The 23,475-nt window shown below is 39.9% G+C and overlaps 1 protein-coding gene and 1 long non-coding RNA gene across 8 annotated transcripts in view; one reads left to right on the plus strand and one right to left on the minus strand.

The window, feature by feature from the left end:
- Positions 1 to 23,475, plus strand: part of LTBP1 (latent transforming growth factor beta binding protein 1) — a 196,637-nt gene that overhangs the window by 155,106 nt on the left and 18,056 nt on the right. For 6 of the 7 annotated variants that reach the window (XM_080408152.1, XM_080408151.1, XM_080408154.1 and 3 more), the window contains 7 exons: positions 106 to 231; positions 7,174 to 7,299; positions 9,519 to 9,662; positions 16,926 to 17,108; positions 18,411 to 18,497; positions 21,533 to 21,661; positions 22,983 to 23,123. In XM_080408152.1, the coding sequence (XP_080264278.1) occupies positions 106 to 231; positions 7,174 to 7,299; positions 9,519 to 9,662; positions 16,926 to 17,108; positions 18,411 to 18,497; positions 21,533 to 21,661; positions 22,983 to 23,123 (936 nt within the window). The remainder of the gene's footprint in view (positions 1 to 105; positions 232 to 7,173; positions 7,300 to 9,518; positions 9,663 to 16,925; positions 17,109 to 18,410; positions 18,498 to 21,532; positions 21,662 to 22,982; positions 23,124 to 23,475) is intronic. The other variant, XM_080408153.1, reaches the window with a different exon arrangement.
- Positions 238 to 23,475, minus strand: part of LOC308071967 — a 68,771-nt gene continuing 45,533 nt past the window's right edge. Inside the window, exons 4-7 of the long non-coding RNA XR_013931399.1 lie at positions 17,286 to 17,319; positions 16,629 to 16,707; positions 11,495 to 16,475; positions 238 to 6,827 (exon numbers count right to left, since the gene is read on the minus strand). This is a non-coding gene — a long non-coding RNA (uncharacterized lncRNA). The remainder of the gene's footprint in view (positions 6,828 to 11,494; positions 16,476 to 16,628; positions 16,708 to 17,285; positions 17,320 to 23,475) is intronic.

A 23,475-nucleotide genomic window follows, 5' to 3' on the forward strand; every position in this document is an offset into this window, starting at 1 on the left:
ACATAGCTGGTGGAAATAAAAGCTGCCTTTTAAGACTAATTGAACTTTGGCTTAATAATAAGGGTATGATGATTTGCAAAGCTATTAATGTCTCTGTGTTTTCAGATATCAATGAATGTGAGAGATCTGACCTCTGCTCACCTCACGGGGAGTGTCTAAACACGGACGGTTCCTACCAGTGCGTATGTGAGCGGGGCTTTTCTGTGTCTGCAAATGGCCGAACGTGTGAAGGTGAGACCAGTTACAATAATGCATTCCCATTGATTTGCTGTTATTAGTTGGGTTTCAAAAGTAGTCAGTTTGGGTCTAAACCTCAGACCCACTATTAACTTTGCAACCTACCACGTAAGGGCCATTTATTCTTTCTCTCATAAATGCACAGTGCGCTGTCGCTCTCTGAATCATAAGAAAATGCAACGGGAAATGTACAAAATGGGCAATGTAATGGAGTTCATTTTTACTTTTCCCGATTTTGAACAATTTTGCAATCTTAACATTGGATTATTTTTTTATATTTAGCAAAATAAATTAGTGAAAAAGAAGCAATCCTGATCTATGGCAAAGGAGGGAATGATATTCTTATGTTAAGATAGATGAAACCAGTGGACATCTGTAAAAATATTAAAATCTAATCATAGATGGGAAATTATTTCTGTCTTATAGCAAGGATAGAAGGAATAAATACATATAAAATGCATGTAAAATGAATGTGGAACTCAAGTTTCTTATAAGTTTCAGTAGGTTAGACCTTCCTGCCATAAATATTTAGAATTATTTAATTTAAAGCTTCTTACGTGCATCAGCAGCAAACTTGAGCTGCCCGAATGTTCTCATTTGTTTGTGAGGCAATAGAACCTTGCTTGTCAAGCCTTTTTGTTTTTTAAAAAAGATGCAGATGAAGCATCCATACAACAGAAGTAACTCCAGTGAGAAACTGTAGTAGAATGCTGTCTGTGATAGAACCTCAGGCATTTCGAAATGGCAGGAATTGAGTAAATCACAGTAATTAGCTAAATCCGTATATGTGATTGGCTTTCATGAGCCAGCTCTTCATAGTTCACTGTAGGGCTAGTGAAAAGTTTCTTCCTTCAATGGAGGGTTTGTATTGAAACTTCTCTCGCTGTTGCATTTACTCCCCCTACTTTTTTTACCAGAGGAAAGGCAGCATTACAGCATTATTATTTGATCTGGCGTATAACCTTGCTGTATAGTTAGTAATAAAATAGCTAATGAAATGAAATACAGTACTGGCAAGAATACTGTTATGCTAATGTAAGGGAATAAGTGCTGTATATTTAGACATGGCATCAAACACCCTATTTGTCTTTTAATTATTATTGATAAGTAAAAAAAAGAATCCTGCAGTATTTTTGGTGCTTTTTCCTCTCTAAACATTTACTTTCTTTTGTAATCATGGCGTAAGTTGAAAGAAACATTCTCTTACTGCCAAGACAAAAGCCTGGTCAAGCAGGCTAGAGAAAGCAAATCTGAATAACTCCAGTGATGGATGGACAAGGCAGTATTTTGTCATTTCAAGGAGTGGGGATAATTCCAAAGCGTGTTCGTGGACACTTTTGGCAGCATGTATACCCTTCACCCAGTGTTTAAGAAGGATATGGTTAAATATCTTCAATTTCTCTGCAAGAAAAGTAGTAGCAGGTGTTTTGCCTCACTGTCGAGCATAGCTAAAAAATAAAAAAGCGGTCAGAGAAGAATGCAGCCTGCGCTTAGTAGAAACTAAACACTTTATTCCATACCAAAGTTAGAAGAACACTTAGCCTTGTGAAATCAAACTCTCAGAAATTAAAAAAGGTAGAACAGAATAGAAACACAACTTTAAAAAAAAAAAAAAAGTAGTCAGTGGCATCTAAGTTTTAAGGCAGGGCATGCACCAGAAACAATGAGCCCCTCTGTCTGGATCTCTGACAGTTAATAAAGCAGCACAGTTCCCAGGGAAGGGTTACCATCGCATATGATGAAGTAGTACGAAGTTAAACTCCATTAGAACAAAAAAGCTAAACTTTTACTAAATAGAAAAAGATGAAATCACAAGATCTTATTTCCAGGATTGTGAGTAGTTTTGGAACTTTTTAATGAAGAATAAAACAACAAGTACAAAACCAGTTGAGCGTGCTTCACAAGTAATTGGTGGTGTGTATGGAATACAGATCAGACTTTATATTCAGCAGTTGGAAAAGTATTTTAATAACTTGGCGAAGCAAGGCTACTTCTAGTCTTCTGAAGCAGCAGCACTCCTTTTCTACCAGGGTTAGTTTCTCCATTCTGCCATTTTAATAAAAACAATTCTGGAGTTGAAAAAACTCATTTGAAGGGTGCAGTGACCGCGACAGAAGGCAAGACAAAACAAAAGGATCAGAAACAAAAGGAACCGTGACATTCCAGGTACTGAGAAAGGATGTGGCTTCCAGCCACAGGAGCTACTGTTCTTTACACTAGGTGCCTCTCTGAATTTACTTCTAGTTGAGTGAGTGAGAAGAACTGTTTATACCATCAGAGAAAGAACCTGAGAAAATTTTGCTGGATTCGCACACCTCTCTGTACCTGGGGAGCAGATTTTCCATATCTCCAGACTGGTTTTGTACGAGTTTGACTCATTTTTTGAAAAGTCAGAAACAACAACAACATAAAACGTTTAAGAACCCCATGTGGTTCAGTTCTGGTATGGAGTTTTCATGGCCATTGGCCAAAGTAAACTGAACAGCTGTGGAGACTGTGTCTTCTTCCAAGACGCAGACAAACTTTTGTTGTAGCGGTGACATTCCACTGCTGCCTGGCCCCAGGCTCAGCAATCCGGCTGTGCCAGGCTCCCTGAACAGGAGGCTCTCGGAGCGCTCCCTAGCTCCCTGTCAAGCTCTCTGGGGTTCCTGTAAAGGCAGTATTTTACCCAGTTGGCTGCTAGCCAACTGTGCTGACAAAAGCTCAAGTTAGAGGTTCTCTGATGCTTAAGTCAATACCCTGCCCCAAGCGCCTCTTCTGTCTCCATGTCTAATCCCGTATGTCTCTCAGCGGCTCCCTCACTTTCCCCTCTCTCTGCTCCAAGCCCTGAGCTTCACTGCCTGCCTCAACAGGCACTCCAGAAAAATCAGACATCCCACCAGAGCTCCCCGACCTCTGCTTCTTCCTTCCCCCTCACCTCCTGCCTTGCACCCTGCTCTCCTTTCCTCGTCCACCGAGTAGGTCACCGTCCCAGCCTTCTGGCGTGCAGTTACAGCACAGCACAACCACAGTTCTGCCTGTATATAGGGAGGGCAAGTCTGCTCCAGGAAAAGGAAGGGTGTGGTGAATCTAGGGCTCCTTCTGGGGCAGAGTGGTAGCTGTTACGTGGAGTAAGTTTTATGCAGTAGACAACTCGACAGCTTCACCAAATCTCTGGTTAAATACTGGAGCAACAGAGCTCGGGCTTCGGCCAAACAAATTCAGGTGTGCATCTCCAGAGCGTGCCCGTGAGCCACCCTCTTGTTTCACAATGAGTGGCCACAGGCTTCAGCAGCCTTCTCACGTTTGCCGAGAGACGTTTTAGGGCACCAACTACTTCTTATCTGGATGCTGGCTAGAGAAGTAAGAATGCAGAGGGAGAAACAAGAACCTCTTGCCCGCATCATTGCAATATTGGAATGACCATCCAGCATTGTTGCCTCTAGACGGCCAAAGTCTTTATTCAAATATTCACTTTTTCTAATTTTCTCATGACAGGGACTTTTATGTACGGCTGTTCCGGGCAGCCCTGGAAGTCTCAGAGTCCAGGCTCTGTTCCCCTAAGTACAGAACTGTCCTAGGAAACAGGACACTTTGCCATGTAGTGGATTTCAGTGAGATTTCACCAACGCACGCAGGTTAAGCATGCCTTCACCTTGCTCAGGCTGGCAGCAAACAGGAACGCGGCACCGAGCTGCACAGGAGCACACCTGAGCGCACATGTGTCCTGCCTTTCTTCAGGTCCTGGTGACGTTAGATCAAAGGAGTTTTGATTAAAGCAGGCAGCACTGAGTCATGGATTCTAAACCAGGCTGTAATTACAGAGAACTGCTTTAGTCACTGTATAGACATAGGATATATTAGTTTCCCGTTTAGTTTTTCCCCTGGCTTTGTCTCCATATAGCAAGAGAACTGCCGATTACAAGCCTCATGCTTTACAGGGTGATTAAAGAAACAAATGCCCTTTCCGGCTGTAAAACAGGAGTCCTTTGAGTGAGCTGTCTAGACAAGGAAAAATATTTGGAGCTTGGACTTTCTCTGTAATTTCCCATACACTGAAGGATCCAGTCATGTTCAGACTGTGTACTTTTTAAAAACGGAACAGTCTTCTGTGGCTATATTATATACTAAATTAGGACACTTGCTACAATCACAGGTTTTGTTTCTGCAGCTTTTTAGTCAATGACCTTAGTTTACCTTTGGAGAAGCAGCTGCATGATCCATTCCCCTACCTGCTTCATTTAACATTTAGCTATTAAGTAAGAGAAACACTGTAATTTAGGTAATTCTAAAATTCCCAGTTGTCGTTTCTCCTGTCTAGGCTTATAACAGGGTAACTGTCCTGTGGCTCAGGAATCTTTGTTACTAAACTACAGTTGGTCACTGGAAATACAAACACTGCATTATTGTCTGTTGTCTTAAATTCCTGGCTGTCAGTCCACCATTGTTTACTCATTTTGAATTCCTCTTCTTAACTTTTCTTAGCAGGGTTTTCTGAATAAGAGATATTCAGATCTTTTGACCAGGTATGTGCAACTGACCTCATGAGGCTAAATATTAAAATTGGATACGTTATGCAGGTACAGTGAACAGCAGCAAGAGGGAGGGACCAGAAAAACACAACTATAAAGAATCTGTATCTTCTTTCTCCCAGTGACTCCATCATCTGTGGAGTCCATCCCAGTGACTATGCATCATTTTAGAATTCTGTCATGGTGACTGGAAAAGGAAAGGGTATCAAAGGTAATACCTGACCTTTGACAAGGTCTTTAATACAGATACGTTGCTTATTCTTGTTGCTAAATTAATTCTACTAGAGAGGTTTTGTGCTAGACTTTGGTAAGTTCAGTATGGAGAAACCACCCAAATTTTCATATTCAGTTCCTTAAGAATAAGCATACTGGCTACTGTATTATTTGCCAAATACAAACAACCCTTTCTAAGATAAATTCCTTCAATATTTTTCCACTGTTGTTTAATAAATCAAGATATAAAGACCATCAAAACCTTTATTTACAAAACCATCAAACTAAATAAATTACTCTGCCTGTTCCATCTGCAAGTACCTTTTTTATAGGTCCCCTAGATTTTGGTCTATGTAGCACGTACAGTTTTTGCATGAATTTTGTGTTTTAGCTGAAGGTTGTTAACCAGTGGATCAGTTCAGTAGGAGAGGTGTATTTTCCATCACTTAAACATCCTAAAGTGAAATTAGATGCCTTTCTGAAAAAGATGTTAAAATTCCAGAGTTTACTCTATTGGTACAGAAATTGCCTGAAACAGTTTTTTAACCTATTTTAGAGGTTGTGGGTAGTCTCTTCTGGCCTTAAAAAAAAATCTATATGCCATTCTAAACCTGTTCAAACCCCAGCCATGGTACGTAGGAAAAGCTGGTTTTCAAGACCCCAAAAAAGCTGCTCCCTGAGGCAGATGGAAGCACGTGTGAATGAATTTGAGCACTTGGGGAGCAAGAGGGCAGCACAACAGGTAACGTGTGTGGACGGTGATGACGTGCTGCTCAAATTTGGATGGCCTGGGGAGCTGTGACCATGTGGTTCGAAGACTGAGAATTAAAAGTAAAAATGTCCTTGCTCGGCAGGCACTGTCAGGAGAAAAATGAGGTGGTGCTTTGTTGACTTTTCTAGGCCTTTGTTTGACACAGCTGTGAAGAGCTGGAGGAGCAGACAGGACTATGTTTGAGCCCTAATCTCTCCTTCCAGAAAGACACAATGCAGCCCTCTGCGGCGATGCAGGGTTCAGTCCCACCGGCTCTTTAGTTCAGAGAGTGCCTAAGGCTCGCGCTGGAGGTGGCTCCATCACATGAAGGTCTACTCTAATGTGCACAACTAACAACAGTACCCCGATAAATCAAAAGTGAATCACTTTATTCATCATTTAAAATGTAATTACCCCCAAGGCACAGTGCAAAGGTAATTCCAAGCAGACAGCAGCCTTACAGTCATAATGGTTTCTAGGAATGAAATATAGCAATAATTTCTCTGCTTCAAACTGCAGGGGAATTCAGAAGGCAGAAGGTACTAATCCTAGTGTGCTGGCAGGTTCCCAGTTTCAGTTAATGTTTTTCCTTTTGAAAAACACACCATGACAACTTTAATGACCACAGATGGTCAGGGCCTTGGGTTTAGGTCTTTCTTCGAGTGCAGATAAAAATAATACATTCCTAACACTTGTAATATGCTTACAAAAATAAGCCACGTTCTGCCACAAGCAGCTCTGCTTCGCTATAGTTTAATGGGCAGCTGAGTCAAGGAACAGACTTACTCATGCAAGTGACTCTTGTGTAAAGCCAGCAAACCACAACAGGGAACTACAAATGGAAGGGCCAGCACAGAATGCAGACGTAATTACTTCACCTACCTGAGTAAGATTATTCATATCTGTAAACTTACAGGATTAAAGCCAGAAGGCTCAGTTCACAGATACCTACCACGTACACATACACCTTGGAATTTTCTTCTGTGCTGAGAGCCAGAACGAGATCTGTGCAGCACTTCCGCGCAGTGGTTGCAACCCAACCCTTGAACTCTTCTTGTAGGCACAATGGGTTCTGTTGCACACATTGTTAACTGTAAATGCTACACTGGAAGAATCTGTAAGTCAAAGAGATGGTCATATTTAAACTATGTCTTACTCTGTGGTATGTCACATCATGCCATGATTGGCAGGTTTGGTGGAAAATATAGGAGACAGTTGACCAAAACTGTTGTCTGACATAAGATATTTCCTACAAAGTTAACACTGAAACAATTTCTTAAATCATACATCTGCTTACATTAAATTTTTGTCTTGTCCTTTGTGTTTTCCTTCCCAATGTATAGAGGGGCATCACTGCATCTGTTGGCAAAAACGGTCCATCTGTTGTTTTTCTGCACTCTTCATGAATGTCTGCCTTTGACTGTCACATGGCCTCTCTGATGTTAAAATTCTTCCTTACAGATGTTGATGAATGTGCAAACGGCACAATATGTGGCAGTCACGGGTTCTGTGAAAATATGGATGGCTCCTACCGCTGCCTCTGTTACCAAGGGTATCAGGACACTCAGGACGGGCAAGGGTGTACAGGTGAGTTCTTATGTGCAAGTAGTCATTCCTGCAAGGTCCTAGTGAGCAAAATGCATTTCTTCACAAGAACGTTTTTGTTTTCCATCATTTTTTGTAAAAGTTGTACCATTTACTAGTAAAATAAGGTTGAGCTGTGCTTTACTCACTGAACTTTGTGCCAGATGGAAACATAATTGCGTATCTGTTTAATGAGAACCTATTATTAGGGTTGAATGGAAACCAACAGCAAATAAGCTGAGCCACTCATTTTATCTCTTCAAAAAAAGAAAACCCACTATTTCTGCACGTCAGGACTATTCACAAATATAAATTGTAATAGATTGAATTTAATACTTTAGCCTATTTAAATGCAACATCTGTTTAGTCTCTTAGCTGAATAACCAGAACTCTGTGCTACCCCCTACAGGAAATAACGTCTGGCATGTGGTACAGCTAGTCTGAATTAGATGGCACACCTCCCTAGGCACAGCAGAGTTGAACTGATTTTAACATTGGCTTCGAGCTCCAGGAAAGACACCTATCACCATGAAAAGATGTGAGATTTTTGTAGATATGTAAACACTGCACATTGCTCTTGTGAGTAATAGGTTTCCAGATCTGTTGTTAATAGTGATGATTGGACCTGAAAACCATCTGAGGCAGCACAAGTTTCTAATATAAAATTAATACCAGATCAAGGAAAGGTATTCATTACGCAATTTCTTAAGCCAGACTCAGGATGAAACACATTTACCACAAACAGAGACCTGAACAGAATAACAAACAGAGAGGAGGAGGTAGAAGTTTTACAGAAGTGTTTTCTAATATATGAAATAGTTTTATTACAAAATTCTTTATGCTGTTTGGCACTTAGTTTGCAACATACCAATGTGTATTTTTGCATACAGTGACTTTTCAAGAATGGAAACAATTGAAGCACAGAAAGAAACAAAAAAGACAGAAAGCAAAAAGCTGGTGTGAAACCAAATTTAATTTTGAGTTGCCAGTGAAGTGATTCTGCACCATAAAATAATACCTTAGGTTTTTTTCTTGTAATCACTGTAAAATATAAAATAATCTTTAAAATCTTGATGCCAGTTATCTACCAAAACAATTTTAGGAAAAGGTAAGTTTGTTTAGTTCCTGGCCAGGCAACATCCCCACAAAAAAGGCTTATTCCTTATGACAGGAATCGAGAAAAAAAACCACAAAGAAAAACCTAAAAGTGCTCAGCAAACAATAAGTTAAAATGCATATTTATATAAAACTACGCAAAAATGCACTTTCATTCATATGACTAGATTTTCATTCTTGTTGGATAAGAGGAAAAAAGGATAAATCATTGCCTCACAAGTTGTACTTTAGGCAACAGTTACAGAAATGTCTGAATTGCATTACATAAATTATAATTTTCAAATTCTGTCATCAGTAGACGAAGTAGATTTTCAAATGTAAACTTTAGCAACTGAAAAGAGAGTGAAGTTAAATGATCCTGACAGTATTTGGTAACCCTTGTCTGAACAGCAGACAACGTTCAGGATAGACTAGTTAGCAAGTATATAGAATCCGTGGTAAAAATACGTGGGGTTTTTTGGGAGGTGGTCTGCAGCGTTCAGCAGGGGTTCCCTCGGTGACCTGGGGATAATTCTTGTAGGTTCCAGAGCAGCCTGTGAGGCCGTGCATACAAGAGGCTGGGGGCGGGGGGGGGGGAGGAATTCACTGTTCAGTGTATGTTCACAAAGAAAATGGGATTTTGAGGAGAAAAGGGAATTCTCTTTTCATAGTACAGTCTGAATCGCACCATAACCTACTCATTTTGCTCCATAAATTCAGTGGAAGTTTGATAATAAAGATAAGAAAACAAATGAATTTAGTCTGAATCTTAATCCCAACATAAGGGTAGGGTACAAAGAAAAGCAAGTATTTAAAAATGAGCAAGAAACCAAAAAAAAAACTGGAAAAAAAAAAACCAACAAAAAAGGAAAGCCAGTGTTCTGCTCTGCAAGCAGCACCTAATCAGCACCAATAGTCTATAAACTGTACTGTAGCTTTCAGGGGCCTTTATTTCAAAAGACTGACTACTTGTTTATGAATCCACTTAGGTATTAGTGAGTTTTTAATCCTTCCCCAGAGATCACATCTGTAATCTGGCAGACAATATTGGCACAGATACAGCAGATAAAAGAACAAACTGTCAGTAATGGGTCTGAATTGATTTATGTTTGGGATTTTTTCCCCAGATGTGAATGAATGTGAAATGCTGAGTGGAGTATGTGGCGAAGCCCTCTGTGAAAATGTCGATGGGTCTTTCCTGTGCCTGTGCTCTGATGAAAACCAGGAGTATGATCCGATGACCGGACAGTGTCGCTTCCGTGCCTCACCAGGTAAAATGCCAGCAGATTTTTGCATGCTTGGCACTATTTCCACTGCATATGTAACCAGTGGAAAGGTAATGTTGGTTTAAATGCCGGTGTTGATTTAACTACAACAGAAAAATATCAAACTTTGTCTTGACCGTACGTGGATGAGAAGAGGTGTTTCTAGGATGGAATGTTATCAGTGAATCATCAGCAGAGAAAATACAGCAGTAACACCTTCTAAATTTTATACATCAACAGGCTTGGTAATAATAATGAACAATTACAGCCGTTAAGAGTAAACAGTCTCATTTGCTGTACTGTTAACAGTGAAATGTGATATCGAATCAAATCTATGGCCTGAGTGATTTTACTTTTTGCAAATACCCACTAGTACGCTTGGGTAATGTTTAAGGAAGCATATGCTTAAAAAAATACTTGTATATAGCAGTGTCCTCTTAGCATTTTCTAGTCCTAACATAAGTCCTCAGAAAAGGTAGTTGGGAAAGCAAAAAACCAAAACACTGAATTGTTGTTGGTCTCTTGGAATGCCTTTTTGAGTGCTCTTGATTGGTTCAACTTTGTCTTTTGTCCTGTTTTTCCTAGTAGTCCATTGTACTGGATTTGTGGGCTTTTGGGTTTGGGTGTTGCAAATACTATTGGAAATACACTCATTAAAACATAGTTTAGAACTCTTAAAGTTTCCCTCACGTTTCTACACTGATCCAGTTTGGAGAAAGGAACAGGCCCACAATAAGGAGCAACAGAGTACAATAAATGAAGGAATTCACTTGCATGGCATTTTTCCCCCTCCAAAACGCAAACCTTGGTATTTGTATTTTGCTCTTACACTGCAGGTTGGTCTAGCTTCTGGAAAGTTTTAGAATAACTGGTTCTGGAGCCAGGGTGCAGACTCTGCAGCTTACAAGGCTGTGGCTATTTTCTCCTATCACTCACAGTCTTTCAGACTTGTAAACAAGGTTGAAGTATCTGTGACCTAATTGCAACAAGTATTTTTATCACTGAATGTAGCACTCAGCAGCACTCAAGAAGTCACCTGTGAAATATCACTAACAGCTGTTTGACAAACATTTGCAAAATGTTGTGAGAAAGATTCAGGCTTACAGGAGCTAGTTTCATGAAGAAGGAATGAAAAAAAGCAAGATGGCTGAAGCAGCAGAGCAATGCCCAGTGGTACGGCCTTCATTCCTGTTTGCAAGGGAAAATACTGCAGTACCTTTCCACCATGAAGCAGATTAGCTTAAATACCTGCTGATAACTGCAGTAGTAGCCTTTAAAATTCTTCCATGAATTTATGGAAGAAGAGTGTTTATATTACCGAGATTTGCAGGAGATGCAAATACCATCTTCATTTTGGTACTGTGAGGAGAATTTGGTACTTGGGAATTCAGCTACTTGTCAAAACAAAACCAGAGCTAAAGAAATGAGCAGAGGACCTGGGCCCCTGTAAAAACAAGTCAAGTCCAAGGAGCATTCAAGGACATACCCAAATGTTACTGTGGGGAGGGAAGGGATGAAAAACCCAGTGACTGATTGTACTGTCAACAGATTAATACTCTACTGTCAGTACTAACTCCATTTTGTTGTCACCAGTGGACATAGCTTTACAGTGATCAGTTTGGAAAAAAAGCCGTTCTTCCTTTCCCTCCAGTCTTCATCAGGCTCTAACAAAATATGTGCTTTAATCTTCTCTGGTTAGGTCATCGAGGAGGAAGATCTCACATAGGAGACCAGAAGATGTGCAAATTAGGACCCAGTGAGATGTACTTTACACCATATGCTCTTGAACTAGAATAAGGAAAAGTGGCAGTACTAGAAACAGAGATATCACTACTTACTCTCTTACTTTTATTCCACAGTAAAAGGAGGAAAGCACTGTTGTTAGTTCTTATTAAAAAGAATTCTTGCTTTCCTGTACATCCTGCAGCCTTGCTGGGTGTTTTTTTCTCTTACCAGTTGGCTTCTGTTTCTCAGGACCTCAGAGACTGACCAGTCAATGGTGACACTGCCCCATGTACCACTGGATTTGACATTTCAGGAGATGACAGTACACATTTCATTCTTCTGCATCTGCTGACTTTGCTTGTTCCTATTTTGTTCTGGGAACCAATGGGTAGCCCTTGCACAGCTGTCAACTGAAGGGGGGGGGAAAAATCAGTCCTTTCCTCCCCATTTGTAAGTGACATAAGAGCCACGTGCTTGATGCAGAATGAGCAAATAACAGCTATGTTGGTTTGCCCAACGATGAGTACTTCAGCCTCCCCTGAGACCAGCTACAGCATGATCATACAGGAATAGCATGCTATCTCCCCACAAAGAACGATGGAATTAACCACACATCCTCTGGCTTTGGCAAGCCACATACTCAAGTCAGGCACAGTGCTTTGAGAGCTCCTCTGGTGCATGTGGACATCGTCTGTCAGCATGAGCTTGTATCATGCCTATTTTCAGAAAGGAAGAATTCAATCAGCATTAGCCTGTTGCAGATATCTATAGCTCAGTGTGGTTTACTCAGCTTTTGCTTATTTCTCATTTTGTACTTTTGTGCAAAAAGAAATGCTTATACACCTCATATCAAGTGTGAATAGGTGAAAATTGTTCAAATGTTACTTTCATTTGGGAACTCTTTTGCATATGGTTAAAGGCTGTTAGCTTTGTGGAATGCTGTGTGTTTACACTTTACTTGCCATTAGGGATCTCAAGACTTCCTTCCATTTAGATGAATTTTCACCAAGTGAAATCTATTGTTAGCTGTGTCCTGAATCAGTCCTCAGTGTGTGTGTCAGGAATGCTAGCCCACATTGTCATGTTCCAGTAACAAACAAACAAACAAAAAATTGTGTAAGGTTAGATTGTCTTACTCCCCTCCTCTCTGCCCTGCCATTAACAAAATGTAGTAAATGCTTCCAGAGGAAGAAAAGATAAAGGAGGAAAGAACTCTCTTTTGTATTAGATGAAACTTTGCTGTTATTCATCTTCGTACCTAAGAGAGAAAAGAAAATGCCTGGTTTGGGTTAAAGTCCTCTCATGTATTCTTTTAACAAGATATATAAAGCCAGTTATGATGAACTTCTAGCAAGTATCAAGCTGAATTACATTTAATTAATTATCCATATTAACATGGGTTTATTTGTTTCTACATAAGAAAAAATGCATGTTCTAGTATGCATCTAAATTACTAATACATTATAAATGTACCTAATCACATTGAATCCAGAAGCTATAAAGCATAGTATATATTTGAGGATTATAATTGGTATGATTTAAAATGAGAACTGCAAACAAAAGTGTGGGTGTAAACAGAAGCATATAAGCAGGAATCTGGCTTACATATACAAAGGTCAGTGAGCTCACAAGTTTGGGTTACAGCTCCGCCACTGAAAAGAATCCCAGTGAGAGAATTCTGCTAAGGTGCCAGGGCCCACTGAGCTACCTACAGCTAATTTAGATGTTGCTTTCTCCTGGATACATGAAATGTGACCAGTTATTTCCAGCAAGATATTGAACAGTCTTTACTAGGCTTTATAAGTAAAAATCACAGGCTTGGTATCTAGCCATGAGTACCTCCTAGACTGATTTGTATTAAAACAAAATCAGTGCCCCCCTGCATCTAACCAACCACCAGCACCAAAAATTTGAGGCTGCCAAGTAACAGTTTGTAAATCTTAAAAGCTTCCTCAAGACTACAAATTTGGTGCCCAAGTATAATTTCTAAATTTCCTAAACTTTAAGGGCTTTCTAAATGTTAAGACTTTAAAGGAAACTCTTCATATTTGTTTGGGGGTTTTTATGGCGGTGTGCACCGTAATGGTAAATAATTATCTGAATTTCAGTCATCTATGAACATTGTCTTAGATACCATTTTTAAAGGTGCACCACTTGCACTAATCCCTGATTTGTACATATGCATGTATATGCATATACACTGCACACACACACACGTCAGGTGGTGTAGCTTGCCGCATGTGGAGCCAACTGGGAAATCTAAACAAGTACACTCTGACGATAGGCACATACCAATCTGGTTTTACTGTCTTTTTGAAAATCAGGTTCTGAAAGTGTGTGTTACTCAAGCTGTTTGCTCAGTTACCAGAGTCTTTGCTGAGGTTTTGGAAGTGATGATTTTTCACTGTAGCAACCACCTTACTGATTCCACCTGTGAGTAACAGGCATTGGTACACAGTTCTAGCATTTAAGATCCCGTCCATTCCATATGTTTTGGTTTTTTCAGGTCACAGTTGCTAACAGGCCACTATTTATGCAAATATTTAAGTATGCTGAAGTTTAAGCATATGCTAATATCCTGATTATCCACTGAATCCTATATTACTAATGCACATTTTTGCACCAAACACACGCTGAAGCATGTTCTTGGATCAAGGTTACACTAAGGTATATAAATCTATTGATAATAAATACTTATTAAAATCTAGCAACAACTATAAAGAAATCTCTCTTATAGGCTGTTAATGGAACAGTCATATCAACAACCTGATAAAATTATGTTCCTTTACCAGTGTTCTTTAGGTAGAGATATTTTGCATTTTCTAACAACAAAAAACCCGGAACAGTGATACAAAAAAAAAAAGTATCCATTTCCAATCATGTTTTGTTACCTAGTGAAACTACTTTCAAAAACGATCTCTTTAGAAATGGTTAATGTATGAGAGAGAAATTATAAGCTTGTAGACACAGACTGGCCTTGGTTTAAAAAAAAATAATGAAAGATTTGTGTCTCATTTGCTTTCCAAACATTCATGACGCCTGTTTGACTAACCCTCAGTCACAGCTGTGTAAACAACAGACTTTTAAGCTGCTGAACAGATAATGGGAGGAGAAACCAACACATCATATGTAAGATGGGAATAAACAATGACATGATGAGACTGTCTCCCCTTCCTCCTGGGGCAGCTTCTGGTGTTCTTTCTCTGGTACATGCCTTTTCTCCTGGTGAAGATTTGGCTTTGATTCAGTTAGAGAGATGGCAAGTGGCCAAGGAAAATTATAATTTGGTGGCTGAAGTACTGCTCTCTCACCTTGGAATAACAGATTTAGTTCAGTTGGGTTTTTGTGACACATGATAGTCTTAACGTAGTTCCTATTGGATAGCAGCTGATACCACAAAACCACTGCACTTTATGAAATTGAGCACATGATGGAAAATTGTAATTATCTGGTAAGGGGAGACCACAGGCTAAACTAACAAAGATGAAATCAGCACTCAGCTGGGTCTTTCCTTTAATGTACAACTTGGTTACCTTGGTGAAATGGCAAAGGAAAGTTTGCCTTGCAGGTGGCAACATTGTACTAAATTTGAATAGAGGTGTCTTTCAGCCCCTCAACCTCCCACAACAGAAACGATCACTTTTCTAAGGAAAATAGAAATAAATCCAATTATCTGTTTGGAATTAGAAGCCAAAAGAACTATTCCACATGTTCATACTATTGAAGTGCAATAATAATTCAGCATTTGTTGAACAATCACCGTCTTCAAGCTCCTACCTCACAACCATTATTTTTTAAGTGGACGGGATCAGAAAAATCTGTCCTATAGCTGGCGTAAAGAGGCTGAGCTTGACCACCAAGAGACAGGGGCAGACAGATGAGGTGGTCAGGTGAACTTGGCTTGCCCAGGTGTACCGATACCTGTAAGTGGGCCAGCCTTTGGCTCTTTTTTGAAAAGAACTGCAAGGTAAACAAAGGTAGTTATATGCCACAACTCTTTGGGTCTTACTAATCTTCTAGCCTTTTGAAATGCACTGTCACTGAGGTATGAAATAAGGTTTTGATTCCCACCTGGACATGTGTTAACTGAGAAATGTCTCAAGCCTGGCATATTGTGCAAGAGCCTGAGTAGAAAGGAATGAAATCTCAAACAATGGAAAATCAGCCAACATGCAATAAATTTTAGTAGGTTTTTGTGAATTAAACATTTGTTAAGTGTTAAGCACAAAGAATTTCCTAAGACAAAAAGGAAACTAGTCACCTTGAGATTTATGTGTCCTAAGTTCCTGAACAAAGTTTTGGGTTTGATTAATAAATGTGAGCATTTGTAATTTTAGAACTCAATTACTTTATGGACAGCTTATGAAGTTTTTCATGTTGATCAAGTGTGAATAACAATCTTATGTGATAGTTCCCACTTCTGAGCTGTTGATGAGAATTATTGTGGAAGTACAAGGTTAGAGAGACAAAGTTCTGCAAACACAGAAGCTTTAACTAGGTATTTTTTTTCCAAACTCGCTTCTTGGTGCACTTTAGGAGTGCCTTGCTTTCAGAAGGTCTTTGACTATTAAAAGGGTCTTTATTGGATCTATGGGAATAGACTGTTTTTGCCTCCAGTCCTTATAAATATTGTGAGAGGACCCACTCAACTGCTAAAGACAGAAAATCTGATTTCTTGGCTGGATGCCTATTTTAAAGCAAAGCACAGAGTCAATTAACTTGAGATCTGCATTATATTCCTCTGCTTACCGTGAAGTCAGTCAGTTACTCTTGCAAAATCGTAAAGGGCCTTGTATTCAAGTGAGGAACGTGCTTTTATCCAGGGAAATTAAAAGGGGCTGGAAATGTTCATTCTTTTGAAAATCATGCCACCTCAGTTTGTGCCTGAGCTCCTTATCTGTAAAATGAGGTTGTAATGTTTGCTTACCTCTGTGAAGATCTTCCAGATTCATATGTGAAAAGCACCATGTCAGTAGTTAGGCATGGTGGTTGAATAGCTGAGCTGTCTACCTGAGATAAAATAAGGTTTTAGTTCCCACGTGGATACATGTGTTACTGGGTAAGTATCTCAAGCCTGGCATATTGTGTGGGAGCCTGAGTAGAAAGGAATGAAATCTCAAACAATGGAGAATCAGCCACCATACAATAATTTTTAGTAGGTTTTTGTGAATTAAACGTTTGTTAAGTGCTAAGCATAAAGGATTTCCCAAGATAAAAAGGAAACTAGTCACCTCGAGATTTATCTACCTGAGAGCAGGTAGACCGTGCATTGCTTAAAAAGGAAAGAATGTGAAGAATCACTTCATGGACAAGTTGGAGAACAAGTCTGAAAAAGTCAAAAGGAAGGTTATCAATTTCCATCATTCTTCCTAAGAACAAAAAAGTTAAAACGAAAATTTGTGCTTAACCATTTTGTTCCCTACTTGATGACAATGCTGTTCTTCACTATGGAGAAATTGAGGTACCATGGCTTTTCTGATTCTCCTGTAAAACTGGTTCATTTCTTGTCATCTTATGTGGTTTATGTCTTCTTTTTGCCTTTAGAATTACCAATAGAGTCTGATCAACATGACGATGGAAGGAAGGAGTGCTACTACAATCTGAACGATGCTAATTTCTGTGACAACGTACTGACGTCCAATGTAACCAAACAAGAATGCTGCTGTACCTTGGGTGCTGGCTGGGGTGATAACTGTGAAATCTTCCCATGCCCTGTCTTTGGAACTGGTAAGAGGATGTCTTCTGTCCCTGTGCAAGCTTTTGAAGCATTGTGTTTATATTAACAGTAGCATGCTTTGCCTTCAGAGAAGGCTTGCCCGTTAAATCCCATATGCTGTACTATTTAATCATGACTTCTCCATGGGAGGCTTCCATGGAGGAAAAGTTAACAGGAATAATTCATACCTGGTGTAAATCCATTGGCTTCACTGCAGTTACCCTAGGGATAAAAACAGCCTGTTACTGAACGGCATTATCTCCAACTGATTTTAAACAAAGATGGATTCTCACAGAAGCTTTTTCCAGTTGCTACAGTAACATGTTAGATTTTTCCCACAAGCCGGAAAACAAAGGTAAGCAGTACAGTGTTTTTGAGTCTGCAGCTATTTGTAATGTTTTTTCTACAGCACTATGAATTACTGATATATATTGTGACATTAGTTTTACATTTGCTACTTACTGAACAATTCAGTTAATCATGTTGTCTGCAGACTGTTGTTTAACCTCTAAATATTGAATTAGAAAAACATAGCCATATGATATTTGTCACAAATATTGAAAACAGTACTTGAAACATAAACAGTGATGGCTGAAATTCAGAATCTGGCTGGAAGAAATCACATAAGAGAGAACATGTGTAAACTTCCTGAGATTAAACACTAAAGATTACTTTTCACACAAATGTATCATGTTTAATTCCTGTTTTAACTACTTTAGAATCAGCAAAACTGAAATGAAATGTGCTACAAAAAGAGTCTCTCTATAGGTTTATTTGGTTCTGTATGGTCTCCAAGCCACTTGAAATAATTTCCCTCTCTAATCCACACCATGTTCTCCTGTTGCAGTCAATTAGTGTTTTTGCTGTATAAGGACTGAAAAATGTGGACAGGGGTTTGTATCTCAGCTGGGGTATGTCTAGATGGCGCTTGCATTATAGCTCGTAGAGGTCCATGCTAGCTTTAAAGATAATTTGGCTACCGGTATTGTTATAACTACAGTGAGCCACGAAACCCAGTAAGGACTATGTTCTCCTGCCAAGGAGCAAGAGAAATGAATTTGTGCGGAGCTCTGTGATGCTGTGAGCACCCTAGCTGGGTTTTTCAAAGCTAGCTCTGCAAATTGAGAGCAGGGGAAAGCCGGGCTGTAGTGTTAGCACCCCCATTTAGCTAAAGGTGTGTGTGATTGCCTGATGGATGTGAGTAAGGCAAAACATCAACTCAGATTTCTCAAAATACCCTGAAACACATATGTAACGCATACGTACTTAACTTTTCTTTAACGACATAATTTTTTGATTTCTTTCTCTCCTAGCTGAATTTACTGATTTGTGTCCTGAAGGAAAAGGTTTCATTCCCTCTGGAGAATCATCTTACGGGCTTCTTGCTCAGAATTACAAAGGTCAGTGCTGACTTGTATTAAGTTTAATTATTTCAGAAGTTCTGGTAGTTGATTGACTAGAAATGTGAGCCAGCAATGTAAACATACTAATGCAAATTTTATTAGGTGATAAAAACAGCTTGTGAGATGAAACATTACTAAAAATCATCGTTTGACAGATTGTTAAGAATGTCTCTAATATTCTGGTTTAATTTATATTAAGTGCTATATACTGTGAGAGTAGGTGCTGAGACCACAAACCTCAAATACTCATTTACATAGGAAACACAAAGCCACCTTAAATTTGTAAATAAATGCATGGGGAGTTGGAAAAGAGAAGTTCTGTTAAACATTAGACCTCCAGGTGAGAATGAATATAAAAACTGAATCAAGTCCAGCAATGGTATTTTCATTACTTCATGAAGTAATTATTGAACAGAAGATTGTAAAGTATGAGTGATAGAAGTAGTTGGTGGATGTGGGTGGGAGGGAGTTGGCATCACTGAGAAGTAAGAGTGAGATCAGCAAAATTCCTTTCCAAGTTTGATAAGCAGCCATAAATATTAATAATTTCTGAGATTAATTTTTCTTGGCATAAACACCCTGTATTTGTGTTAGCTAAAATGAAGTCAAAGTATTCTCTTTGGATTACACAGCAGCTACAGGATCTTTAGAAAAGTACACATTTCATATATTCCTATTGGAATTGTTGTTTTACAAATCACCAACTAAATGGAGAAAGTACTGTGTGTTCATATCACATAAAAATGTAGTAAAATTTACTATTTTCTAAAGACCTTAGCAGAGGCATAGTATCACATGGTTGATGAGCATTTGTCAGAGTTGCTTCTAGCTAAATCACTAATCTGTCAGACCAGATTCTGAGAGATGACAAGAATTGGTGGGACTTGAAAGATCTTGGATTTTTTCCTAACAGTTGTTAGGTGTACTTCTTCAAAATACCCTTCCTCACTGAGTAGGACACTACTAGGTCGATTCTCCTGTCCAGTTAGTGAGTAGACCATGGTTGAGTTCAGTTCTTTGCCCTATGCATATTTTTGTGTTATCCTCAGCAGGTGTTTCTTTGTACCTGTAAAGCGCATGGGATGTGGAAAAAACCTAAAGGTTACAAGGGACTTAATATCCAGATTCGTTAGAGTAACGTGGGCATTTAAATGGGGTAATTCACATAAGACCTCCACTCTCTGAAGGTGTTTCTTTGTCCACCAACTTGGAAAAAAGAACGAAGTCCCATGGGATGAATCCAGACCCAAGACTGGTGGTGGCAGGGACCAGTGTTGGACAGACGCAGTTTACATCTAGACAAGTCATAACACTGTCACAGAGCCCATCTTAAAGGGCATAACACTCTCTGAGGGTATTTTTGTTCAGGGATTGTGTTGTCTGTTTTTGCAGATCTCGATTTCTGTGTATTTTTGCGATGTAGATTTCGGACATGCTTTGTGTACAGTATGGCCAAATGTGCCTCAGAAAAACTCCCTTGGTTTTGTTATGCTACCTCAGGGTTGATAATATCTCTAGCTGCCATGAATATTGCAGTGTGGAAATAGCTCATCAGGAAATATCTTTCACAAATCCTTGCCATAATAAGACTTCTTCTGTTTTCAGTAAGTTTATTTTGTAATAACCTTAGGAGTGGCACAAAGGACAAACAATAAATGGATAAGTACTTCTAGTAATGTGATCTTTCTCAGTTACACTAACTCGTATGTTCCTGTTGCTTTTGTAGGAGCAACTCCTGCTTTTTTAATTGGACTTATCTGTCAGAAATTAATGTACTCAGCTAGCTTTCCTTGATTCTACTCCCAGGCTTTCCCATTTTTCCCGACACAAATCCATGTTCCATAGGAAAAAGACTGATGCATATATTGTTAATCTTTGCATTGTTCTTGGTGCTAAACAGTCAAACTTAAAATATTTAACGTTTGAAGCCACTTAGTGGCTGGAACAGTAGCTGTAAAAATAAATAGTTTTTTAGCCCTTTCAGGTCTTCTGGAAAAAGTAAGCATTTGAATAAGGCACCTTTAAAACTGCTGTACAGCTGGAAATGACAGCTTTGGGCTAAAATCTGTGTTGCCCCAGAGTAAATCTATAAATAAGACAGTGGATTAAGACAATTGATATTGAAGGGAGAATCACCTGCTTTACATTGTGCTTTTTATTGCCATTTTTAATACCAGCCTAGCTTTAACAGACTATTCTAGGTAGGTCTAGCAAAGGTAAAGTCCATTTGGAAGAAAGGAAGCGCATAGAATTCTGACAGCAACAAATACAAGACTGAGGAAAAATGTGTACATATGTGAAAAGCTGTATGTGACCCGGCATATATTTTTGAAGACATCTCCTTGAAAATGTTTAGCCTCATTTGAGAGTGTGGTAGATTCTTTTTGTCAGCTGTCACTAGGTCTGTAAGTAGTTGCAGGCTTATATTTAGCAACGGACACAATTGTTCCTACGTGGTGGGAAGTCTCCACAGAAGTTGTGCATGTAGCTTCGAAAAATGAAATCACAAGCAGTGTGGATATGAAGGTTCCCTGCCATGTACAACAGTCACCAAACTGTATGGAGAGAGGAGAGCAGACACAAAGTTCATACATAAGCGTAACTGCTTAGTAAGTTTTGTAATTAGATGGTGTGATGAAATTAAATCCATGGTGGGAATCCCTTAGGTAAAGCAAGTTATACTGGAAAATACAGGCCATATTCTTCATGTTTCCCCTGGAGCTAAGAGCAATGTGATACCAAAGGGAAGGAAAGGGGGCTGCAGATTCTTCCAGTCTCTGTGTGCCACAAGACTTACTCTGACAATGGAAAGGGAAAGTCATGGTCTACCAGTTTTCCCTTTCCCATTCTGGTTACAAGCACACCGTAGTCCCTTCCACACCGTCTGTTTTTTTCCCCTGTGGATATCTGTGCTCCTCTGTTTAAAGCAAAGCTTGCTTGAACAGAGAAGTGTAAAGGCTTTATTCCATCTTGCTTCTCTGCGTGGCCTCATAACAATTACGGTAACACAGCCTTTAATGTGTTCTCCCCAGATGCTGACGAATGCCAACTCTTTGGACAAGAAATCTGTAAAAATGGCTTCTGTTTGAATACACAGCCAGGTTATGAGTGCTACTGCAAACAAGGCACATACTATGACCCTGTTAAGCTCCAGTGCTTTGGTAAGTTTATTTGAAGTGGTCTTGTCACTATAATGGTATGCAGATGGGCAAAACAAGCAGACTCATACAGCAGGATTCCCATCAGAAGTGCAGTATTCCGAGCAAGGGGAGGAACACCGGGACTCCAAACTCCTGTAGCAGCTTTTTAAGAGGCATTGGGTCATTTCCCTTCCCTTCTGCTTGGCTGCACAGTGATTCTGGCTGACATGGTGATGGGCACGTAGAGCAGAGTTTGCTTTATTTGCTGCCTTTTTCAGAAAATGGCTCCCAGGAGTCTGCATCTCCAAAACAGCCCTTCATTCTCCTTTGAGTGTGTAGTGTAGAGCTGGTACCAGCCTCTACACAGGCAGCACAAAGTGACTGGAGGGGGCTCCCTCCTTGTAAGTGCACTGCTGCTTCACTCTGCCATGGTACAGCTTAGCCTTCTGGTCTTTGTGTATGGGGCGAGCAGTGAAAGCCTGTACGTTGAAGCTCACCTTTCATTTGGGAAGTGCACTGGTTTTACTATAATAAATCAAATTAACGCAGCTATTTTTTTTTTTAAGGACAGGTATTTTCCAGAAGGAGTGAATACACTGTGAAATTACAGTTCAGGTCATTGATAAGGCTGGTTTAGTCTGCACAACCTTGTACTCCTTTGGTTCTGGTACTCAGCTGAAAATTACTCATAACCATGGACCTGGCTTTTGCTTTGTAAGCAGAAAACCATGTATAATATGCAGAATAGCATAATGAAAGGAAGTAATTTTTGCAACCGCAGTAAGAGACCCTTTCACCTTGGGATTCTATGATTGTTCTTTACAAAGGGTGGATTGTTGCTGATTTAATGTAATTTATCAGAAGTAAAATGGCCTGCTCTTCCCTTTGAGCTAGATTTCTGCTTTTTCTCTACAAGAAAAACTAAGGAATAGAACTACTGTGGCTAGGTAAGGTGATCCCTTCTCCTGACCAGCTCATGAAGAATCTCAGAGAGTATGCCCGCATCTAATGCCTGCTGGTACTGCCCTAAAAGGATAGGAACATGGGAAGCAGCTGCAGCTGTGCTGGATGCAGGGTACAGCTGGCACTCCAACCCCCACAGCGAGACTCCTCATCCAGATGCTCCCTGGTACTTGAGGATTAGAGATCAGCATCCTGCTGATCTGTCTGTCCTTCTCCATGGGCGCAGGCAGGATTTTGCTGCCAGCAGTTGGTATTTGTGGTAATTAACAGAAGTCATGCAGGGAAATCTGCTCCTAATATAGGAAAATATAAACATGGATTAACACAATGCGACTACTTTGTGCTGGCTCTCCTTGATACATTTCCTTCCATTTTAAAGACACGGATGAATGTCAGGACCCAAACAGCTGTATTGATGGCCAGTGCATTAACACAGAAGGATCTTACAACTGTTTCTGTACACACCCAATGGTTCTGGACGCAACAGAAAAGCGATGCATCAGACCAGCAGATTCAAGTGGTATGATCCATTATACGTATTACTGAAGTGAGTACACCTCTAGGAGGTGGTGCTGACATGGCTACAGACCCCAGTAAGCTTAGGCTGGGTCATGCTTGGATGAGCCTGCTCTTTTGGAGGATTCTGGAAGGCAATGCTTGGACCATCATCTGTTGATCTAGAAGGCATCGTGATGTAGGACTCCACAGGGCTCCACTTCCCCAGTGTAGACAGGAGATTGCTGGAAGCATTAATGAGATTAGGCTTGGGCTGGGGAGTCTTCAGCCCCCTGATTCGCCAGCTCTGCATCTGCCTCATCCACCGTGTAGGTAATGAAGCATAGCCTGCTGGCTGTCTCACTAAGGCTGGGGTG

The sequence above is a fragment of the Falco punctatus genome, assembly GCF_963210335.1.
Source record: "Falco punctatus genome assembly, chromosome: 12".
In the NCBI taxonomy this organism is placed as follows: Eukaryota; Metazoa; Chordata; class Aves; order Falconiformes; family Falconidae; genus Falco; species Falco punctatus.